We start from the raw sequence: 24,923 nt of genomic DNA on the forward strand, positions 1-24,923 counted from the left end.
TCTAGTATACAAAAATACTACACACAAATGAAGCTGGAGAAAAACCTGAAAATACTATACCCTCCCCCCTCCAAAAAAAAAAAAATCACTGCTACATGTAGAATCTGTCATAACATAAACTTGCCATAATGAAAACTATGCTTACACTTCAAAAAAATAAAAAAGGAAAAGGTGAAAGTGAGCCGAAAAAAGCATGGTTAGCTAGTAAAGAAGTGAAATGATAGGAAAATAATTCAAAATGAACACTGGTGACCCATAACTGTATATATTATCAGGCAAACACCTTGGGAAACACTAACATGGTAACATTGCTACAGGCAGTTAATATTTTACAGTCAATTCCAATGGTACAAGCGTAACAAGCATTCTTCTGTTTGGAAGACTACAGACAAGTATCTCTGAGGACATTCTAAACTATGAATATGACCAATGGGGTGGTGATGAAATGTAAATGGTTACGATTAGGTCTTTAGGAAGCCTCTGAACACATTCATTTCACATTTAAACTTCTGCCATAAGTTATTCTTTTTTAACTAAGTTCTTTTTAAATATTTTAAAATTGATGGTCCTTGAACATTTTTTCTCTTCTTTAGCAATAATTTAGTTGATTTTGTTGGACTTACTGCCTTCTTGTACACCCCTTCTGTCTCCAATATTTCTTTCTGTAACTCTTTGGGAAGTTCTCTGAACACACCACAGTCAATACCATCCGGTAAATGACCACTGACCTGTGTACCACTTTCTGTATCTGACTCACATATCTCAGCCTTAGTAGGAACACAAACGCTTTTCTCTCTAACATATAGAGTATTTGAGCTGTAACTACATGATGGACCACTGTCACGCACACTATGGTTACTACTCGCTTTCTTCTGAAGACTTTCATTCTCTGGAACACTTTTGTTGACTGGTACCAAATATCCCTCTATACTTGCAGACTTTTCTGTCTGGCTGCAGATTTTACTATGCTGACCTTTAACTGTGCTGGAAAATTTACTAGTTCTGGTGTCAAAATTTCTATATGACGAGAGAATTTCATCTTGGAGTTCTTTAGGCAATGCATTATAAACTTCAAAATCAATATCGCTAGGTAAAGAAAATGAACCATCGTTCATGCCCATTAAATAATCACTACCGACCTGATCTTTGCACAATTCATTGTCCTCAGTAGCAACTTTACAATGTGGTACATTTTTTGTTTTAGTGTTTATCATCTTAGAACAAGATTTCATCTGTTTTCTCTGTTTTCTGGTGTCTTCACTTTCTTTCCCAATTCCTAATAACACAGAAGACCTTTGTTCAAAATCTCTATCGTTTGATGTGCCATCTCCATTTCTAGATGTTGACTCTTTCAACTCTGAATATCCTTCTGACATATCAGAATCACTACAACTGAGTATTTTTCCAGAAATTTGTTCCTTACTTTTGTAACCTTGTCCTGTCTGAGAGGTAACTGAGGTGCTCTGAAAGAACTGAACGATGGACTTTGAATGCGGTACCTGATTTACAAACTTCGTCATAGCAAGCCCAACCATTGTAAGTTGAAAAGGCTTATTAACATCTACTAGTTTCTGGAAAGTTTTGATAATTATCTCCATCATTGCTGATTTTGCACTTTCACTAATATTTTCAACACCTTTTGAGAAGAAAGACGATGACAGGGGAACCTGCTTTGTATCTCGATGACCATACCTCTTGCTCAAGTCAAACTTCCGAGCAGAAACCTTCATAACAGACGGTTCCCGACCATCAGTGGCTACAAGTTTCAAAAGCCTTTCTAACAAAACTTTATATTTAACTTTAACTTTTTCAAAGGAGGTTTCTCTCTTAAATGCATCTTCCAAACCAATACTTTGAGGAAGAACTGTGCCACGAACTGGGCTCTCATCAATACCAAAACTCCAGTCCTTTAATTTCTTAACCATTTCAATGTCAAACTTTGTTCTTAGCGTTTTCAATGTGACACTTTGAAGTTCCTGAACCAATGATATGCCTAATTCATTGAGACCTTTGCTTGTTACAGTTCCTATTCCTGGTATTGATTTTACTGACTTAAGTGAATTCATGAGATCACAAACCTGCCATGGAAAAATAAGGGTCTGATCATTTGGTTTGTGATAACCTGACACTATTTTTGCTATCAATTTATTGTGTGCAATGCCTGCACAACAAGTTATTCCTGTTTTTTTATAAATTGCCTCACGCACTTCTCTAGCAATGTGGGAGCCAACAATCAATCGTTCATAGCAACCACAGCCACATGGATCACACTTTGGCATTTGGTTTTCCTCTTTATCTCCATACAAATGTCCACATATTTCTTTCCCATATTTATCTAAACACTGACTCACTCTCTCCGTGACATCCAGAAAATTTTCATCAAGTCCTAATCGTTCCACATAAGTTGAGAAATTCTGCACAATTTTGGATATGTCTGTAGAAAACTGTCTATAATGTGTCAGATCTGAGCCATCAACAAGTATCAACTCTGGTAACAACTTAAGTGCTTCACTTACAAACATACTTTTTTTTACTCCAAGCGATCTAGCGATATAATTACAGGTGATCATGATATTTTTTTGTTTGATGCCAACAGGCTCCCCATGAAGACTTGGATTCCGCACCATTTCCACCTGTGCGTAGAAACAGTCAATATCAATGTGCAAAATTGTTCTTTGGTGTTGTTCAGGGATAAGTGCCCACTCATCATCCAGACTATCAAAATTCTTGTCCATCTGAAATAGCATCAGTAACAAATTGAAATAAAACACACTACTTATCCTGGGCCTTAAACCTACAGTACAGTGAAGCAGCATATATTCAACTCTTCTTCCATATTATTATAAATTGCTTTACATATTAGTTAATGCAAAATGAAACAATAATCAGATTCCAAACAACTTAAAAACAATACTGTACAATGGAAAGGACCTATTTTGCACAGAAGAATCAAATGTCTTTACAGGGTACTGTATTACAAAAATCAATTGCATACACTCTATCTAGGCAAAAGATGCAAAAGTTATAAAATTTCAAGAAAGGATATGGCAGTCTGTTAAGGATTAACAAATTTTTATGTAAGTGTATAAAATTCTTATAGTGTACAGTATTTATGTTATACTGTCCAGTACAGAGATGTTACCCGAAAACCAAGTCATCAACAGAAAAAAGGTCTCGAGTCTTCCTCAATAGAAAGTTCCATTTATCACTGTCTCTCATAAGTTGTTGCTGCCTTAATAAACCAGAGAAAACCAATGAAAGGTTGTTTTTAACACTGGCATATAAAAATACAATTTTTTTTATCCATTTAAAGGACAAACCTTTTACATATTTTCTCAGATTTATGACTTAATAGAATGATGTCCATTTCTGACAAGATTACCAGATGCCTAGCCTTACACTTAAATTTTAGTCTCAAAATCTCTCTACAAGCTATTTGAGCAAGCTTTGCTACAGAACTTTATTGTCATAACCATTTTCCCTATAACCTGTGTCCACCTACTATGACCATCGATGAATAACATGAAATACCAGCTACCATTACATATCCCAGTAACTGGCAGTCAGTGAGATTATTTTCATTGTGATTCGTTGATTGATATGTTTAGTGGATGCAAAAGCTTGAGGGATGACTCTTTGCGATCAACAAGTCCTGCACCAGGGCCTGCTCAAGGAACTTGTATGGCGATTTTGTAAGACTTCATGGGACAGGCATAAAATCCCATTTGGGAGGGGGAAGTTATGACAATATTATAACTATCAATTACTGAAAAGAAGCCTCAATTCTCGTGAATTTATAGGATTCAATCTGAGGAAGATCTTCAAAAAGAGCTGTTTTATAGCCCCGGGCTGATGTAGTATGGTGTAATTTGTGCAATCCCTTGATGTTTCAGTATCATCGACATCTTACCAGCAACTTGCAACATAACTGAGTCCACAAAAGACTCAGTACCAGAATTTGCAGTAACCTCAAAATGCATTTCCCCTTCTCAATAATGCTGGTCTTGCACAAGTTTATGACTGAAGCTTAACAAATAGCAAATACTCATATGTAGCATACCAAGTTGTTCCATACTGGACACCTGCACATTAACAGCGGTAACTGCCAATCACCAGCTTCCTGAACACAGGTCAGTCAACAACAACAGGCAACTGGATACAGAAGAATAATATGTTTACTTGCAGATGGCCGCACATCCTGAGCAGTATTTATACACATTTCCCAGGTTATGATGGTTTGCCTCATGATATTTTGACTTTACAATGGCAACAGCAATAATGCATTTTCAGTAGAGACCATATTTCAAATTCTGAATTTAAATTTTTCCCAGGCAAGCAACAGACAGTACAATACTCTCTCGTGAATGCTGGGCATCCAGACAGCATCAGCACTTCTCATCTCCCAGTTTGCTATGTCATCACTAGTGTATACATTAGATACTCTTAGTTTTTTGTGTTGCTATGTTTTTTTTGGATACCCTTGTATTTCTACATTGTCTTTTTCAGCATCCATAATAGCTAAAAAAATTGCCCATCTGCCTCCTGCTACTGGTAAGAAGAGGAGGAAGGCAATTACCCTTGAGGAGAAACTAAAGATAATTGCCAAACACGAAGGCAGCATGCCTGTAATGCCCATAACACAGGAACTCAGACTTTTGCGATTGAAGATCTCGACCATCTTAAAGGAAGAGTATTCTTCACACATCCTTCCAGCCTGCAGTGCTTTCTTATGTGTACCTTATTGGTGGGTACCCTTACAACCATTCTGTTTTTCACTTTCAATATAATACATAAAACAACCTCTCTGAATCACCTTGCCCTACACCAGGGTAATGCAAACATTCTAAGCATATTTAGATTCACTAGCCTAGGCTAGGCCATGTTGTTCTTTAGGATAGATGTATCCACATGCAATTTCAACTTTCATTATTTTTACCTTACTACAGGTTTATTGGAATATAACTCCATCATAACTCTAGGAATGGCAGTACATTGTGAGAACTCAGTCTGGATATGAGACTCCATCATGCATGTTGCTCTTGCCTAAAAAGTAGTTGAATACAATTACTACAATACTGAGTATTTGAATCTGGAGTCCGTGCTTAAAACTAAATCTGAATACTTTACACAAAACTAATGTTATCCCTGCCCAGTTGGAGTTTATGACATGTTGTGGTCTGCCATATTTCCAAAGAATTTTTACAGAATAAGCTCAAATTTTTCCCAGATGTGAAACAATCTAGCAGCATATTTCCCGCAGGACAATTTTGCATGTCTCTTGGGAACATGTGCTTTTGCCAAAGTATATTTACATTTCAGGGGTCTATGCTTATATAACAGCATAATGGTATACAGGCAGTCATGATTTATCGGGCGGGTTCTGTTTCTGAGGGTGTGATGATAACCGAAATCGCTGCTAACCAAAAATCAGCGTTTCAGCGATTTTTTGGCGATTTTCGGGGTTATCGGCGCCAGCACCGATTTTCATTATCGCGCCTCTGTTAGGTATGCGTATTGGCGCCAATACCCAATTATCGGCGCCGAGATGGAAATCGGCAATTTTTGGCACCGAAAATTGCAGATTTTCGTCGCTAGACAAGCCCCATAAAACAGCATCGCTGTTAACCGAGCCCGCCGTTAACCGGGAACTGCCTGTATTGTAAATCAAAAGTCTCTGCTTCTGTTCAGCATCCCGACATGCTTAAGAAACTTAAATACAGTGGGTCTTGGAAATGTTCGCTATAAAAAGGGAAATACATGTATCAAGAAAAACAGGTAAAAATTTGTGAAATTCTCCACTAGGACAAGTTTAATAATAATTATCCTTGAATAGCTGTTACCAGCATAGGAGATAAGAGATAAACCATGCCTGCCCTCTCCAAGCATTATCCAAGTACTAACAGCATCAAAATATTTTTTTTTATTTCTACAGATATCATTTGATATCTTCCGAATCTCAAGGGATGAAATTTGCAAGACCATTTGAAGTTATCATTCTGAAAGGACTAATAATATTGAATCACCAGAATATAAAATACACCCAACTTTCAAGTGAGAAAAGCTAGGATTATGAATTTGGAAAGAAAAATCAGCAAAAAAATTAAGGCTGAGTACAGTGTATCAGGACAGGACATAATTAAGGAAGAAAAATATTTAAAACCATCCAGGCAAAACACAAAACTAATGATTCATGAACTTCATGAGAAGTATACAAAATACAATGATAACATTTTATTCATAGAATCTCTACAAATTAATCAGAGGCCACAAGTGGTAAAGCCCTTGATTCTTCTCTCTCTTGTCATATACTATCAAAGTAACCAGAATTCTGCTAATATACTAGCGTATTTGAAGAAATTATCAAATAAAAAATCAATATATCCATTTCATACAGAAAATATGAAAAAACAAGAGATAAAAATAATGAATACTATATCTTATAAATAGCCAGGGCTGTAATGATATTTGTGACATACAGAATAATGGGCTCCCTTCAGAAATAGTACTCAGCTTGAGGGAAGACATAAGATTTCTACTGATTATAGATGACCATGTTACCAAACACGCCATTCACACAATGGATGTTTCCTCTATGTATGGCTGCATACATATAGAAATATTAATCGACAATATAAAAGAACTTCTCCAGTAGCACACACCTCGCACTAAACCAGGTATAACAAATTAAATAAGCAGTATCGTAAATAGTTAATTCTGATTTTATTCAACACACCAATATTAATATAATAAAAAAAACCTGAGGGCTAAGAAAATGTATCTGATTAACAGTGGAAATTTGCTCATAACAATATGCCAAAATGTTAACCTCCTCATAATGACTAAATCTCAAAATTTATGAACATGGAAAGCTTCATATCTTTAGAACAAAAAAATCACTTCACAAATACTGTAAGGGGTAAAAATTAATGAAAAAAAAAATCAATAATTGTGTCAATTTCTCAGCTATATTTTCTTAAAGTATTTCAAAATAGGGGAGGACTGAACATTTCTTTGGGTTGTAGATTGTAAATCAACAGCTCTTTGCAAACCTGAATTAGTTCTTTGGCTTCTCTTCTCATCTAAAATTTCCTTTTGTAACTCTTCTGGTAAAGCATTAAATACATCATAGTCTACAGAGTCCAGTAATTCACGGTCAGCATCATTAAATTTTATGTCTTCTGTAAACTTCTTAAAAGATAATGGGGAGTGTTCATTTTCAGGATTCCTTTCATTTCCTAGGTAACTAGCTCTAGAACTGCAAGGACTGATTTTAGTAATGGCATCTTTTTTTTCTTCCCTTGGATTCTTTTGCTTGTTGTCAGGTAAAGCATCACTAGAATGCTGTTTAATTCCTTGCATGAAATAACTCTCAAATGATGACCGATTATTACCCTTCTTATTATAGGGAATGGTCACAGGAAGTTCTGTAACAACTGTTTCACTTTTTACATCCAAATTACTGGTTGCCTTATAGTTAACTAGAACCTCTTCTTGAATGTCTTTTGGTAAAGAATTGAAGACATCGGGGTCAATAAAATTATTAGAAGACTGCGAATGGATTCCAAGTTATTTAATCTATCTGATGATGAATTTGAACTGCTGCAATCCCTGCCTAGGCTGTGACTCAATAAACTGCTATTATTGACAACCAAAGTCTTTTCTTGCGCTTGTATGTGGCTTTTGGATGCTACATCCATACTGCCACCATTGACCGCCTCAGTAAATTCTCCATCAGTATGACGATTCTTATTAATCATACTTTTCCCTACATTTGGTTCTTGTAATTTACTTCCTTCCACAGAAGGAGGAACATCATTCTTGGGGAGTTTAACCTGCTTTTGTTCCTCACTTTCAATCCTGGTTTCTTCTGAATGGTCATGGGGTCGCTTCTTAAAAAACTGTGCTATGGATTTATTTTCAGATGGCTGTTCTATCAACTTTGTAAATCCTAGCCCAACAAGAGTAAGGCAAAAAGGCTTATTTGTATCTACCATCTTAAGAAAGGCACTAATAATCAAATTATATAATGAAGACTTTGTATTTTCACTTATTATACTTACTCCTTTTGAAAAAAATGAACCAGATAGTGGAATTTGCTTTGACTCTCGAGGTCCAAACTTTATTATGCCATCTGATTTACGTACAACTACTTTCAAAGATAATGGGATTCTGCCATCATCAGCTAACAATTTAAGAAGTCGTTCTAAAAGTGCTTTATATTTTGACTTTATTATTTCATATGAAGTAACTTTTGTTACAGTAAATGCATCTTCTATGCCTAAACTCTGAGGACGAACACTTCCACGCACAAGTCCTTCATCTATTCCAAAACTCAGGTTCCTCAATTTTCTACATGTCTCCTCATCAAATCTGGTTCTCAAGATTTTCTCATTTGCCCTTTGTAAGGCTTGGACAGAAGAAATATTCAGTTCTTCTAGAGTTTTACTTGTAACACTTCCAATACCTGGTATACTTTTTACATGATCTAATGAGTTCATCAGTTCACAAACTTGCCAAGGAAATATAACAGTCTGCTGATTTGGTTTATGATAACCTGATACCATTTTAGCAAGAACTTTGTTGTGAGCAATACCAGCACAACAAGTGATACCTGTCTTCTCGAAAATCTCCTTCCGCAAGTCACTTGCAATTTGAGTACCAACAATGAGCCGTTTGTAACACCCACAACCACACGGATCACTTTGAGTCACATTACTTATTTCTTTATCACCATAAAAATGTCCCACTATTTCACCGTTACATGACTCACATGATTCTCTAACTTTATCCGTTATATCTATGAAGTTTTCATCTAAACCCATTCGTTCTACATGTGGAGTGAATGTTTGAGCAATAGACGATATTTCATTTGAACACTGCCTGTAAGGTGTGAGGTCTGAACCATCAATAAGTATCAGTTCTGGTAAGACTTTCAATGCTTCTGTCACATACATTTGCTTTTTGACACCAAGTGCTCGAGCAGTGTAATTGCTGGTGACCATGAGAAACTTTTGCTTGACTCCCATTGGTTTGTTTCGTAGCTCAGGGTTACGCACCATTTCCACTTGTGCATAAAAGCAATCTATGTCAATGTGTACAATTATTCTCTGATGTTGCTTTGGATGGAGAGTCCAATCAAGTTCGGTTGAGTCCAAGTTTTTATCCATCTGAAAAAGATCATCCACTTGTTAAAAAAAGCTTATACTAATGTAACATCTTTTAAGACTAATGTTTTGGGTAAAACATTTTCAGTCAGCCCATCATCCTCTTCACCTTCGACATTCAGACCTCTGCCTCAAGTATTTTCTTATGCTGTTATTGTTGCTTATTTTAAGCTACGCTTGTGCCAGCACTGGCTCATGCTCCCAGAGATGCCTGCATTTCAAAGGTTATACAACCTATATTTCTTCAAGAGGTAAGCCTAGCATTATTTTGAGACATTAGTTAATCCACACCATTATGCAATAAAATGTCATTTCTCACTTTCTCAGAAACCAGGACAGATTTGAAATACTTAAGAAAAAATATTTCCAAGATTTCTTTACTTAACATATATAATTAATCTCTATATTATCCAGATTGATAGAGCCAAGGCCCTGTTGGATATGGGCGAAATCCAGATAAAGGTCAAGTAAAAAATTCTATGGTGTAACACAGCAACTTGTAGCCTTTCTCCCCCTACCTTGTCAACACTGTGCATAACCATAAATACTCAATATACTTGTAAATAACAACCATCACATGTTAAACTAAAAACTTTTTGATAGCGCAGTCGCCTGTTTCATCCTCAAGGAGTTACCCTTCCATAGTCCACCAGAGCTCCATGGTGACCAAACTAATATCAAAGAATTCTCTTTTAGCTGGTCTCGTGGCCGCGTTGTGTCGTAGTGATAAACACTACAACACACGGAGTATGTAATGGACTCAAAGATAAAGGGGCACTTTCCCAAATCTTACAGTGAGCCTGTATACCCAGGTTCTTCCATCACCAAAACCTGCTAGAGAAAGAAGTGTTTACTATGCATGCGCCGCCCGCCACACTGTCGACAACACACTGACACAAAGACCAAACAACCATTATTCTTCGTCGGTGATCCAAAAAATTAGACTTTTTTCTCCGTTTTCATTGGCAAGGATCATGGAAACATCTGAAATAGCAAGCTAAGTACTTAATTTTAAGTTCCAATTAAAGTTTTAGTTTTAAACTTTTGAAATTAGTACTGTAATCAATTTGTATGTGAAAGCTGGAACCCGGCATTTCTTGCCAACACATGGTTGGCACTTACTCATGATCGTTGATTGCTAGTTTTGTAAACCGCAAATCATTTTAAAGAATTTGTCCTAACTCAATGTTTTAACTAAAAGATATGTTCCACAATTTATAATCAATATAGAAAATCCTTTCAGATATGACATCTACAATAATCTAGGCAGTAAGTGAGAATAATATAGACTAGATTAATAATGGACATTGTCTGTAGCCTATAACCTAGGATTACATATCCTAAAGTGGCCTAGCTTAGACCAAGGACCCTAGGATTATATAATAGCAAAATAAATCGGTAGTCCAGCTATATGGCTACATATTAGTCAAATATTTTCCTTTTAATAGGCCTAGAATAGTCAGTGGCCTAGAATAGGTTAACAAGAACCTCTAAGAAATCCTCTAATATTAACCTAACCTAGATAAGAAATCCTCTAATATTAACCTAACCTAGATTATGTTAGAAGCATTAACCCTTAAGGAATGGGCTAATTATATATCATGCAAACCCCCCCCAGACCAGGCAAACTTTAAGGCTGGCCAATTTAACTAAAAACACATCAATGGAAAGTGGAAGATATGCAAATGCACATGGTTTAAGAAAAAAAATTCTAAAAAATTTTCCCTACCTTCCTCGGGAAGTTTGAAGTGACAAGCCTGTGTGGGGCCTCTTTGACAAAACACTCATAAATTTTACTAAGTTATACATGTTTTTTCTAATAATTTATTTTATCTTATTTTGTAAAATTATAATTACAGCTCACACAGTATCATAACAGATAAGAACTAAAACCAGTAACAAATTCTGGGTATATTTACAAAAATTTACTGAGATCGGGAGATGCAGTAACTCTTTTGGGGGTATGCATGTGTTTTCTAATATTTCTTTGCAAAATTACAGTTATAATTGACATCATATCTTAAAAGATAAGAACTAAAACCGACAGCAATCCCTGGGCATATTTATGAGCAAATAAATAAAAAGACATCATGGGAGAGAGAGGATCAATACAATCCACCATCAAGTCATGAACAATACTGATCTCCCTGAGATGCCAACTGATTGAGCTGAGCTGAATTCTAAAGTTGCCACAATTCATTTATGGGCCACTGAAGTGAAGGAAACTCTTTCCCACTCAATACAGTTAAATTGTATGGCACGTAATATTAATACTCCTCAGAGGGGATCCGTCTACCACCCAAAACCTGTTTTAGATCCTCTCACGAGGGGATCTGTCCACTTAGGGTTACCCTATGCCATATGAAACAGTAGCTTGGGTTAGTTAAACAAATTAGTTTATAGCCGTGAGTCTGAATGGCATGACATTCAAAATTAAATTTCACACAGCCCTTGCAAACGGACTAACTGTGTATAAGTAATACAGCTATATACTGGTGTCAAAGCTAACATAAATCTTGGAGGGTTTAAGTTAACATAGATATTTAATAAAATGTATTACAGCTACACATTTGTAATCAAATTAGCTTGTAGTATTGAATAAATTATCTATATAAGGACTACAGTCAATTAATACTAACTAGTTTTCTAATAACAACATACAAGTTACTTTTAATTCAGATAGGTAGATTATTACGCATATCATTTACTGCTAAAGTAAACAGTGTGCCACTAAGGATGCTTCCTTGTGGAACAACATTTTCAAGTGGAAATGTACTTGACAATACATCATCAATCCTTGTGGAACACCATTTTCATGTGGAAATGTACTTGACAATACATCATCAATTCTATCTTGAAAAGTGCGATTTGTCAGAAAGTTTTGGATAAACCTAAGTAAATGTCCACGGATGCTGTTTTTATGTAATGTTTTTAATATTGCATATCTGCATGTAGTATCATATGCCTTTTCAGTGTCAAAAAAGACAGCTATAGTAATCTATTTTCGTTCAAATCCTCTTCGGATGTGGTCTTCCAAGTTAGACAGAGAATCCAGTGTAGATCTGTTACACTGTGACCCAAATTGAGTGGGAGTCAAAATTTTATTTTCTGACTGTGCCACATTAATTGAGCATTTACCATTTCTCTAGTAATCTGCATAAACAACATTGAAAATTGGTCTGTAACTGTTTACATTGCTGGGATTTTTCAGGTTTTGGGGATAGGAATAATTATAGCTTTATGCCATTCATCAGGAAATAAATTTCAAAATATAAGTGGTTATAAAACCTAATAGTATGTCTTTCCCAAAGGTGCTGCATGGCAGATCATTTCAAAGCAAATATTGTCACCACAAGGGCAGATTTATTGCCGTTCAACAGAGCAAATTCACATTTTCATATTAAATTTTCTGTATAATATACATCTGCTATTGTTTCAAAATTTATTGTTATTAATTCTATACTATTTTTCTTTGTTTTGAAATGCTCATCTAAATTTTGTCCTCTTACTTTAAATTTTCTATTATCTTGGTATTACTATTTCTTTGGTATCAAAAGTATTCTTTTCCCATCTTTTATTATGGCATGTCTAGGTGGTTTAACATGGGTACCATTTATTTTCTTGAATTTTCCCATATTTTTGTTGTATGGGTGTATTATTAGAGATCTGATACATATTTCCTCATGAAATGATTCTTCCTTGAATTACTTCTCTTTTAAATATTGCAGATATTTTGTTATATAGAGGTTTTAATGCATCAATGTCTAATAATAGTATAGTCATTTTTTGTAAAGTTCCTTCTAATAGCTGTAATTTTGTGTTTATTTTACCGAACTTTCTATTCAAATTATCTAATCGTCTTCCAATTTGGTGTTTTATTCTTATTAATTTTGATAGTTTTCAAGACCTCCATGGGACTTTCTGTTTTGTTGGAGATTTTGATTTTGGTATTGCTCTATCAGCAGCATTTTTAGTGAAATCAACAAGGAATTTGTTAATTTCATTATGGTCTTTTAAATATTCAAATGGTGGGATATTCCTGGTGTGGTATTCATATTGGTCCCAATTTGCTTTATAAATGTTTTATTGAGGGACATGCTTGGAGGGATTATTTTGTAATAATGAAATTAATACTGAGAAATGATCACTTGTATGCAAGTCGTCAACTGTATTCCAATCCAATCTGACTACTTTGTTTGTTGTACATAGGGCTAAGACAATTGAAGAAAATGTTCCATGTGTTTTAGAAAAATATGAGCTGATTTCATTATTTATACAGCACATGTCATATGAATCAACAATTCTTCTATTTTACTTCCTGCTCTATTTGAGTCTGTACAGTGCAATTACATCGGGTTGTGAGCATTAAAATCACTGCCTACTAATGTAGGTTCCTTGGCATTATTAAATAATTCTTCAAGTTTGTCAATGTCGTAGTTTTTATTAGGTTGGTTACATATAAATTATAAATTACATAACTATCGCTTTTTATTTGAATTTTAATACCTGATATTTGCAAGTCAGCGATGTTTACAGGTATATTGTCATTAACTACTTCGTTATGTACATACAGGCAGTCCCCGGTTTACGACGGTTCCGGCTTACGACGTTCCGAGGTTACGACGCTTTTCAAATATATTCATCAGAAATTATTTCCTGGCTTACGACGCATGTTCGGGGTTACGACGCGTACGCCGATCTGACGGAAGAAATATGGCCCCAAAATGGCAGAATAATCATAATTTGAAGGTTTTTTTGATGTAAAACTCAATAATAATGCAGTTTACATCGTTTTCAATGCACCCAGAGCATTAAAAGTAAGGTTTTCTTATGATTTTTGACGATTTTCGACGATGTTCCGGCTTACGACGATTTTCGGGTTATGACGCGGCGCAAGAACGGAACCCCCGTCGTAAACCGGGGACCGCCTGTATATGGCTGTACCTAAATATCCTACTTTCTCTCGTGACGTTGATGCTAGGGTATATTTACCTATTGTTGACACAGTTTTGTTGACATGTTGTCAACACAATATCATTAGTTCATATTCTTTTAATAACCATTGTACTTCTAGGTGAAATCTGGTCTGTAGACCATTTACGTTCCATTGTATAATACAGCGGTTAAGTTTTACTCTATTTTTGTATTATCAACTTGGATTTTTTCTAATACTTTACTCACAACATTTATTTGCTTTTCTTTATATATTAAGTGCTCAATGCACATGCAACCTTTTTCATGGACGCTTAAATCAGTGGTTTCTTTTTTCTATATTTCATAAAATTTATTATAATGTTTATTAAACTATCATTTTTTATGTTTTTGTTAATACTACATAATGCAATGAAACAATCATTACATCCACATGTGTTACCATGTATATTTCTTTATTTGCTCTTGTTGTACCAGTTATTGGTGATGGAGTAATCTCTTCTCACTTGACACAGTCATTGTTACCTATGGTACGGTTCTCTTCCACTTCAGTGTTTTCGATATCTGTGTCTATAGGTTTCACTATTATTTTAGGAGATAATGGTATATTCTTAACTTGTTATTGTTTTTGTTCTTTCTTCATATCTTTTGTCTTTGGTTTGACTGATGTTTCTCTAATAATTGTTGGTTTCTTTGTTTTGGGTGGTGTTCTTCTCAAATGCCTTTTTTTATCTTTAATTTCCAGTCTATCATGACCCTCCTCTGTTACGTCTGTAGTAGCATCCTCCTGTGTTCCTATTTGCATTAATATTTCAAATGAATTGGATAAAATGTTATCCATATCATTTGTACCCGTTTCTTTATTCTTTACCATCTTAGTTTTTTCCCCTTGAGCATTAATTTCTTCTTGTGATTTACTTTTCTGCATTCTATTTCTATGCATTTTTGTTTCATTATTGGTTCCTGTTATTGAAGAATGCGTATGTTACTTAGATGGATCTTGAATTCCTCTCACTTTTAATTCCAACTCAGCCTCTTTTATAGACATCCCTGTTCTTTCTTGTAACACTTTCAATTCTGTATTGTATATATAGTACAGCACATACATTTTGGACCTTGTATGATGATCTTGTCCACATTTACACATTTTGGCTCACTACATTTCCATTGTGTGGCATATTCGTCAGAACCACAATAAGCACATACAGGTTCATTTCGACAGCTTTTCTTCGTGTGTCCATATTTACTACAATTTTGACATTGTAGTGGCTTCAGAGCATAAGGTCTCAGTTCTCTATTTTGGCCCAAAATGTTTATTTTGTGAGGTACATCTTGACACTCAAATTTTATTTTTGCAATTCTTAATACCCTGTACTTTATTATTCTGTTTACTTGATATTACACATACCTCACAATCTTGGACTTTAGGATATCTCATTTAAGAGAGTCCAACGGCATATTCTTATCAACTGGTTCATCATTATTTTCAGGAAGTACAAAAGTACCCTGAATGCTGTTCAGTGTCATGCTTCTTTACTTTTACATTCACATTGTTGATACTTTTTATGGATAAATAGTCTTCAGACTGGTTTTTTGTTGTGGCTTCTATAAGCCACATCATTTTTATTTGTCTTTTTAATGAGAAGTTTTCCAACTTTAGGGCTGAAATTTGTTGTCTGTTTCCATGGTTAGAAACCTTGACCAACTTCCACTCCCAAACAGGGAGTTGAAATGAGTCAAGGTTGGGTCAAAATGATATTTACTTCTTTTGGATTTGTTTTGTACTGGAGCATAAGGTTCCAGTGTGATTACATTAGGACTCGTTTTTTATTTTTCTAAGGAAAGGTTGTTAGAGGAGGTTCCAGCGGTTGTCAACTGTGCCAAGTCGCTACCATCAAAGGAACCAGGGTGCTCGAATCTTTATTTTCACTTATCATACAGATTTGAGGGGAAAAAAAAATTAACCTGAAAACCTTAAAAAGATATCATCAGCTTTTCATGGAGTGTTATTCTTCCACCAATGGCACAAGTGAAAACCGACTCCCAAATGTCCGCCCCTACCCTACCCCACAGGGGGATGGCACAACATGATTAGAGTGGCCCAAGTGTAAGCCAAACCCGCTTGCTAGGACAGAGTATTACAGGAATACAATCATCCCCACCCTAATCACATTATGGGCTGAAATTTGTTGTCTATTTCCATGGTTAGAAACCTTGACCAACTTCCACTCCCAAACAGGGAGTCGAAATGAGTCAAGATTAGGTCAAAATGATATTTACTTCTTTTGGATTTGTTTTGTACTGGAGCATAAGGTTCCAGTGTGATTACACAAGATTCGTTTTTGATTTTTCTAAAGAAAGGTTGTTAGAGGTGGTTCCAGCGGTTGTCAACTGTGCCAAGTCGCTACCATCAAAGGAACCAGGGTTCTCGAATCTTTATTTTCACTTATCATAAAGATTTGAGGGAGAAAAAAAAAATTAACCTGAAAACCTTCAAAAGATATCATCAGCTTTTCATGGAGTTTTATTCTTCCACTAATGGCACAAGTGAAAACTGACTTCCAAATGTCCACCCCCTACCCTACCCCACAGGGGGATGGCACAACATGATTAGAGTGGCCCAAGTGTAAGCCAAACCTGCTTGCTAGGACAGAGTATAACAGGAATACAATCATCCCCACCCTAATCACATTATGGGCAAACCGACTAGAATGCCTGAGAGTCCTATCCCCACAACCAGACCCTCCTGGAATCCGTGGTCCATCCCTAAAGAACAGTCCCACCTTTGAGCTATCAATCTGATAACTCTCAGGTCCGAACATTATCGGGCAGTTGATGGTCCTTCCACAGTTCTCACTATTTAGCTTTGGATATACTGTAAACCCAATCGCAGCTATAATATCTTTTCCTATTTAACAAGTCCAATAAATTTGAGCAAAAGTGGAAAATTCCAAAAAAATTCATCCAAACAAATAATAATCACATATGAGACTCTTGGACTCAAACCCGGGAACAAATTCCTGGGGTTCAAAAGCCCCCTCACCACATCACGGTGGTCTCACACTGAGGGGGATGAAGACATTTAGAGCGCTGACATCTACCACTGGTCTCCATCCTCCTGAAGACTTCGGGACCATGAACAGGCGATTGTATAATCCCTCTGATTCTCAATCGTAACTTCCTCTACTGCTCTTTTTTGAAGAAGGGATGAAACTTCCTTCGACAGGGCAGAAAACCTTGAGCCTTTTAAATAAGCAGTCAAGGCAATGGGCTTCTTGACTAATGGTGGATATTCTTCGAAGGGAATAGCCTAAAGTAGCTGTTCTTGAGAATTTCTATGACCCACTGTTCTGCTCCTCTCTTCCTTCATTCTTCCCAAAAATGAAGGAGCCTGGCACCCACTACTGCACGGGGAATACTGTCCTCACTTCTTGGAGGAAGATTTGGTTAACGATTTCGATGGCCTTGGAGGAAAAGCGGACGTTAATTCTAGGTCTTGGTTGAAACCTTTGCCTGCCCCCTCGAAAGGGCTGACGCTGCAAAGGTGAAGATGACTTGGTACTGAAAGAGGATTTCTCCTAAGCACGTTTAGAGGACTGCGATAGGAGGTCCTGTGTAGACGTCTTTTGTAAGTCTGAGGCGAACCCCTTAACCACCGACTGTGGGAAAAGGAAGTCATGTACTAGAGGGGAGAAGAGAAGGACCGACTTCTGTGCTGCTGTAACCCCTTTTGAGGTAAAAAGAGCACCAGAGCTATCTTTTCTTTAAGATGCCCATTAGCCCTTTGTTAGCCGAGTCGGTTGAGCTTCAGACTGTCATTCGATGGGCCGGAGTTCAATTCCCGCGGCCGGCTGATGAAGAGTTAGAGGAATTTATTTCTGGTGATAGAAATTCATTTCTCGCTATAACGTGGTTCGGATTCCACAATAAGCTGTAGGTCCCGTTGCTAAGTAACCAACTGGTTCTTAGCCACGTAAAATAAGTCTAATCCTTCGGGCCAGCCCTAGGAGAGCTGTTAATCAGCTCAGTGGTCTGGTAAAACTAAGGTATACTTAACTTTTTTTAAGATGCCCATTGAAGAGGTGGAGACTAACTCGCGAGAAGTGACTCTTATCCCTCTATCAATGCAGGATAGAATGCCCAGAAAATCTGAAGAGAGGTCCGCAGGAACTGAAGGATAGTCCTGGATTTTCTTGGCAAGGGTGCCTACTGCCCAATCCAGGAAGCTGACTGCTTCAAAAACCTTGAAGATATTTTTCAGTAAGCAGTCATTCGGCAGATGAAAACATCACAGCTGCTGTAAAGGCAGACCTGCGAGAGAACTCACTGAGACCTGGTAAGTTTCCCTGGGAGGAGGCAGACACACCCAGGGAAGGAGCTTCTCTGGTAATTTAATAAGACTACAGTATCTACTTCACAACAAACATGAAGGGGTGGGTAGCAGAATGTAGCCTTCCCCTGCTCTCTCTTGTCTGCTAACCAGTACTCAACTTCGCTCATAGTCTTCCTAGCCAAAGCAGAGGGCACCAATTTAGGAAGCTTGGATATTTCCAATAGAAGACTACAAATCTGGAAAGCGGAAACTGGAGAAGAGGCCGCTGGTAAGAAGAAATTAGGAAAAGTTCAAAGCAGAAAACACAAGAGAACTGAATATGCCATAGTGGGAGTTTCTTCCTCTGGATCCTGAGCCTCGTCTTTGGTCAACGAAACTAGAGACAAGGGTGCATCTACAGCACTAGCAGGAGGAGGCCGAGGTTTAAAAAAAACTCAAGCTGTCCCCCAGTTGTTGTTGGATGACAGCCAGAGCCAGATCTGCAACAGTTGGCGCCGCAAGAGACAAAGCTGTTGCCGAACGATGAGAAGAGGGAAGTTGGGGCTGTTGGGCGCTTGGGAGCTACTGGGCACTCGGAAGATACAGAGCGCTTGGGAGTCACTGGGTGCTCGGAAAATACAGAGCTTGAGAGCAACTGGATGCTTGGATGCTATTGAATGCCTGGGCAATATGGCGCTTCCGAAGCCTTGGAGGTTGAAGGAATAGCTGACACTGTTACACTTCAAGATGCCAAAGAACGTCTGGAGGAGTGTGTGGGAGCTGAAGGGCGCTTGTCACTAAAGCGTGCTCAGAAGCGGAAGGAAGATCAGGAGCCAATGGGCGCGCTAACACAGCGTGCTTATGCTTAGAAACTGTTGGAGACTGTTTGGGCTCTGAAACAAGACACTTCACAGGAGAAACTTCTGGCAAAAAATGCTCTGGGCTGTCTCAAAAGGTACACTACGGTTCAGCCTCAACTTTCTTACGAGGCACCTGACGGGTGCTAGACACATCCACTGCAGACCTTTTCAGTGGTCTGGATTCATCCTTAAAACGCCATTGGCGCCTGCATTCAGGACTCAATGCTTCGGAACTGGAGGAAAGATGGTGTGCATCCGAAAAGGAGCCTTTCCGACGGTGTTCTGCCGTCACCTGGGATTCGACTACAGGTGTGACTGAGGAGCCGAATGCCTGTGGGCAGATAGACAGCCAACTCCTTCACTAACACTTCACTTTGAGCACTCTTTTCATGGTCCATAAGCGCACGAACTGAATCACCTAACTGGGCCATAGAATTCACCAACAACTCAAACTTACGATCAAATTTCGTTTCTAGGGTGGCAATGGCATTGGGGTCAGAAGTATGAGGGCTGGGTATGGGAACAGGTGGTATAGCTGAAGGACTGGGAACTGGGGACATGACAGAAATAACAGGAACATCAGAGGAAGATTTCAAAGATTCCTTGTTAGCTAATGACTTGTCACTCCTAACAATCACTTTCCTTTTCCTATCTCTTTCTAACTTGGAAAAGTGAGAAGTAAAAATTTTCCATTGACTAGGGTCCCAGTAAACACACTCGGCACAAGTCAAATCTAATGAACACACTTGACCACTACAACTCATACATACTATATGCAAATCATATTTGGCAGAAGTCAACCTCATATTGCAGCCCTTCCTATCCTGCTGGAAGAACCCGCAGGAGAGGGAGGCTGTGGGCAGTCACCAACCCGCGGTAGCGATGGCAGCACAGATCTAGGAGAGCACCCATGCCATGGCGAGGTGCTGTTCCGAGGAGAGGACAGAGGTTCACACGAACATACCCGAACACTTTCCTCCGGCAAGTGGAGCTGATCACACGAACGTGAATGAGGGCTAGGGCACTGCCAGGTGTGAACTTGTGCTGTCCTCCCAACATGCTCTAGTGTTCTTCAAGACTGAAGCCTCCTGGCTTCTTCAAGACTGAAGCCTCCTGGCTTCTTCAAGACTGAAGCCTCCTGGTGGGAAGAAGACTACACAGGGGACCTCCTCACTGCATCTCCGTGTGCTTGGACCATCGAGTCTGAAGCAATAGGGTGGGAACGGGTCTGAGTAGTCAAAGAAGTACCCACAAGAAGTGATGACGCACCTGCAAATTTGTCGCTTTCTCTTGTTCTGTGCCTGTACCAGACCAAGGAGCAGACTCCTCAGTGCTGGTTTGGGGTACTCGAGGTTCCAGAGCAGGAGTGCGAACAGCAGTCTGGTCCACCACAGCTGGGGTCATGAGAGTCAGAACATGCGTCACGACTGATATGGGGACCTTGGTGAACACCAATCATAGTCACCATGGTCGTGGTGGAGGTGACAGAGGCTTGAGTCACAACCATAAGCTTAGGAGGGCATGAAGCCTTCAGGTATGCCAAGAGACCTTGCACAAGAGAGCCCCAAGGAGACCAAAGTCTCCCAGAGCTCATCCACCTGACCTGGAGAAGACAAAGTCGGGTGAGGGGAGGGAGACTTCTTGTGCTCTGAAGGAGAAGCTACCCACTCGGAGCGAGTGGAGACCCCCCAAGCCAAGGTTGTCCTGGTCACTCCCACAACCCCGGCAATCTTCACCTGACGAGGCAAGTGAAGACGAAGAGGGGGAGATTGCTGCCAAAGGAGAGACAGCCATGCACGGAAGTTTAGCATGAGGGAGAAACTAAGAAGAAAGGTTGGCAATCAAAGGCACAGTTGGCGGTGCGTTACCCCCAGACGACACTTTGGAAGTTTTCTTGTACTGCCTCCTGCCGGTAAACTTCACCCTCTGCACAAGCGACCAGGAACAACTAGTGCAGAGGACATGAGGGTCAACATCAATGGGTGAGCAGGAGTGGGTGCAACCCTTGCTGTCAACACCAGGACACACACGCTGGGTAATGGTCTTCCGTACAGGTTTAGATGATTCACGGGTTTGCATGTTGCGTAAATATCAAACACACAAGCAGATGTTATGATCAAAAAAGAACAATACAAGAAAGATCCCACTGGGAAAAAAGCAAAACAGCAATCAAGGCAAAGTCGGGAAACATGTCTGCATCGTATGATGGCCAAAAGCAAATTGGAATGTTTACATCCAGGCAGGCAGGACTCCTGCCTACTGGATGGTAGTTAACTACCTAACCAACCTGTTCAAAAGTTGAACAGCTGTTCCAGCTTCACTGAAGTAATTTCTTATGTAAAGGACCGTTGGTTTGTATATTGTGTGGGAACAAATACCAGCTTCCTTCTTGGTCATGGTTCCTTAGGTGCAAACATGTCCTTTAATTTGAATTTTTCTAGTGTTTTTTAATGTTTCTGACATTCATTTAGGTAGCACATTGGTTATTTAAAGATACTTGAAGTCTTATGTCCTTCAATTATGGGAAAACACCATGGGACACTGGGGTTTTAGGTGGGAGAAAATACATAAAAAAATGACAAGGATGTATTCTAACAGCCCCATGATTTTCCTATGTTTTAGTGTGTGTTTCAAATGTTTTTGATGTTCAATTTGGCAATAAAATAATAGGGTAGGCCTAGTTTTTAGAGAAACTTGATCCCAAAGTGGGCAATGTTTTTTGGTTGGGGGGAAATACAAGAGGGATATACAAAGGTGTATTCTAACATCCCAATAAAACTTTTGGAAGTTCTGACTATAATTATCCTTGCCTAAGATAAGATTTATTTTAGAATTTTGTAGTAACATCATGCACGACATAAGCAAGCCTGGTATATGTTACTGGGAGGTCAGGTAAGGACCCAGCACCATAAGTTTGGTAAGGTTAATATTTGTTTCAAGTTAAGTTAGACTTGGCAGGGGGTTGGTAGGGTATGACCTAGCACCCAGGCATGGACCCAATGCCTAGGTTAGGTTTAGTTTAAAGCCTATATTTTTGTTTAATATACAATGCCCTAAGTTAGATTAGTTGTGGACACAAGGGAGACAAAGCCCTCCAGCCAAGTCAGGAGCCTGTGCCCAAGGTCAGGTTAGGTCAAAAGCTTTTTTTTTTTTTTTTTTTTTTTTTTTTTTTTTTTTTTTTAACTTTAATTTACACTGCCCTATTTTAGGTAAGGTGGAGGTCTATGCCACCTGACCAGGTAAACATCTGGCACCCTAGGTGAGGTAAAGTTAAATAAATCCTTGTAGGCTATGGAGACAATGTGGATAATGGGGTGACTTGGCCTGACTGGTGAAACCAAAGACTACTACTGCACTCCTCTGGTTCGGTAACTACCAGCTTACATACAAAATGGGATGTGTGTTGAGTACCAACCCACCAACCCCTTGGGGATGAAAGTAAAATAATAAACATAAGACACTAAAAATCATAAACATAAACAAGAAATATGAACGCAAACAAAAACTTAAACAAAAGGTGGTAAACATTCCAGTCGCTCACTGGAAGGACCCAGTTCCCGGTAATCTTCAATTTTACCGCCTGATATCGGCTATCCCTTATGTGTAGTTAGTGTTTCAGAGGAAATACGACATAACCTGACCTACCTTTTGTAAAACTATAGAACAGTTGAATGGGGTACTACCTTGGAAATTGACGTTTTCTGCAGTATTTTGGTTGCTTATCAAGAATTTACCGTTATTTTTTGGCAGTCGACTATAATTAACCTTAGAACTGATAAGTTACTGTATGCTGGCCATCCTGGAATGATAGGGGCCTATCACAAACGAGCAGTGCTATGGGGGAACCTTGGTAGGAAGTGGAGTTTACTTCACCTGGGGGGCGCAAGTAACACAGCCTACTAGGTTAGGGTACATTAGGTTTGTATAGTTCCTTTCATAATAGGTTTCCTTAGCCAATCCCTTCTTGAACATATGGCTCCCTAATGACTTGCACATGCACGGAACAATTCCATAACAGCATGACAGTCCAGTCTTTCCCCCCCGAGCAATATACCCCAACCAAAACCCCGCATTCCTAAACACTCCCCAACCATGTTGAATAGAGATATGAGGTTAATAATAATTGACTGACAATAAACAACACCATATCCTTCATCAACAACTCTAGAAATATAGGAAAAATCAATTTCAAAGGTACCAGGCTAGTCCATGCGGAGCTGTTCTGGTTTTAGCAGATCTTTACCTAACCTTACCTCAGACAATGTGCCCTTGTCCTAAACTAGCCTAGGGTAAGCTATTTCCCTCACTTTGGGTTTATACCATCACAAAAACTGCGGTTTAACCATTGTGGTCACCCAAAACTGTATGCAAGGGGGTCCACTACCTCTAAAAATTATTCAATGCTAACAAAACGAAGGTCTGAAATGCTCAAAGCGCACACGACCACATACGAAAATCAAGTCCCGGCCAAACTGCAATTAGACTATGATATCAAGCAGAAGTATGTGGATAATACAACTATAACAATGAATAACCATTCTTTTGCTTTCAAATAACTGTCATCAAATTCACCCAACTTCTGGATTACAGAAAGTATTACAAATTTAGACTAACCTGGCCTAGGGATTAAGATGGGCTTCACAAATTTCTACTGTAATTAGTGATTAACATAACCTTTGACATCCTACGACGAGTTCGTAGATCAAATTACAGTATTGCAGATACTTACCTTGGATAACAATGTCGTAATTCCCTCTCATCGAAATTCTGCTTTACGGTATTTATTAGTGTCGTCCGTTCCACCTGCTTCGGGTCTTGGGTTATGTTTTGGTCACGTGATGTAAACAAACTCTGGAGGCCATTTGTCCTTACGTAAGTGAAATACCTCCTTATGAAACCTTCCACCCTCCTCAGATTACGCAAATCATGTCAGTGAATTAAAAGTTATCACTATGAAAATATTTTTTTTTTTTAAATATACAGTTGTATCAGTTCAGATTCGATAAAAAATAGATTTATGTTTGGGCACATAATGTGTGGAGAGAGCAACACTTTCTTCGAGACGAAATGAAACATCAGAAAAATTGAAAATTGCGCCAAGGGTAAGTTGAAGGCGGTCTCCAAAATAAAACTGAAAACATTCAAGTCAGTACAGAGAAACGAAACTTCGCCAGGCCACAGCTCCCCACTATCCTTGAATTGCTAGTTCCAAAGTCCGTGGAAATAGATGAATTGTGAGGGAAGATTGGACAATGCTACAGCCACGACGAAAATCTGCAGAGTAGTAGGGCGAGAGTGTGAATACGCAGGAAGATTTCATTGAAAGGGGTCCTTTTTTGAAAATAAACTTGAGTAAATTGAGGATGTTATGGCGTGCATTAATTAATATGGCCTTGTCCGAATCTCATGGTTCTCATGCCGTCGTAGTCAGACTATAGCTCCAATCGTAACTCGAAACGAAATATACTTCTGTCGTTGAAATGGTCAAGTTGAGGAAATCTATTTATTTCTAGTTACTGCAAAACCTTATTTAGAATATAAAAAATAATTGCATACCAGTTATGTACTGATTCGCCAGACTAGGTTAAATATTTGCATTAGTCTATTGGTGATTATTGTTGAAAAAATAACTTCTGCATGTTGCAATTATACATT

General features: G+C 38.3%; 2 protein-coding genes across 3 annotated transcripts; both read right to left on the minus strand.

Annotated features, from left to right (window-relative positions):
• Positions 1-246: 246 nt before the first annotated feature.
• Positions 247-24,551, minus strand: LOC136826198 (DNA polymerase iota-like). 2 transcript variants are annotated; one of them, XM_067083270.1, is made up of 2 exons: positions 23,998-24,551; positions 247-2,735 (listed from the first exon to the last, which is right to left on the minus strand). In XM_067083270.1, the coding sequence occupies exon 2, from the start codon at positions 2,733-2,735 to the stop codon at positions 534-536; it is 2,202 nt and encodes a 733-aa protein (XP_066939371.1). In that variant the 5' UTR covers positions 23,998-24,551; the 3' UTR covers positions 247-533. The 2 variants fall into 2 exon arrangements, with proteins under 2 accessions (XP_066939371.1, XP_066939377.1); XM_067083276.1 differs by having other exon boundaries at positions 247-2,633; positions 23,998-24,130.
• On the minus strand, positions 6,219-20,672 carry LOC136851611 (DNA polymerase iota-like). The gene is made up of 4 exons (XM_067125964.1): positions 20,538-20,672; positions 19,631-19,930; positions 8,061-9,167; positions 6,219-7,548 (listed from the first exon to the last, which is right to left on the minus strand). Exons 1-4 carry the CDS (start codon positions 20,670-20,672, stop codon positions 6,964-6,966), a joined length of 2,127 nt encoding a protein of 708 aa, XP_066982065.1. The 3' UTR covers positions 6,219-6,963.
• Positions 24,552-24,923: the final 372 nt, after the last annotated feature.

This window comes from Macrobrachium rosenbergii, chromosome 3 (assembly GCF_040412425.1).
Source record: "Macrobrachium rosenbergii isolate ZJJX-2024 chromosome 3, ASM4041242v1, whole genome shotgun sequence".
In the NCBI taxonomy this organism is placed as follows: Eukaryota; Metazoa; Arthropoda; class Malacostraca; order Decapoda; family Palaemonidae; genus Macrobrachium; species Macrobrachium rosenbergii.

Excerpts from the sequence above, each read along its gene's own strand:
- LOC136826198 (XM_067083270.1), bottom strand. The coding sequence starts at position 2,735 with ATGGACAAGAATTTTGATAGTCTGGATGATGAGTGGGCACTTATCCCT.
- LOC136851611 (XM_067125964.1), bottom strand. The coding sequence starts at position 20,672 with ATGACCCCAGCTGTGGTGGACCAGACTGCTGTTCGCACTCCTGCTCTG. Across the intron at positions 19,931-20,537 it reads AGAAAGCGACAAATTTGCAG|TTAGAAAGAGATAGGAAAAG; the intron begins GTGCGTCATCAC and ends CACTTTTCCAAG. Across the intron at positions 9,168-19,630 it reads GTGCTCAAAGTGAAGTGTTA|ATGGATAAAAACTTGGACTC; the intron begins GTGAAGGAGTTG and ends GATCTTTTTCAG.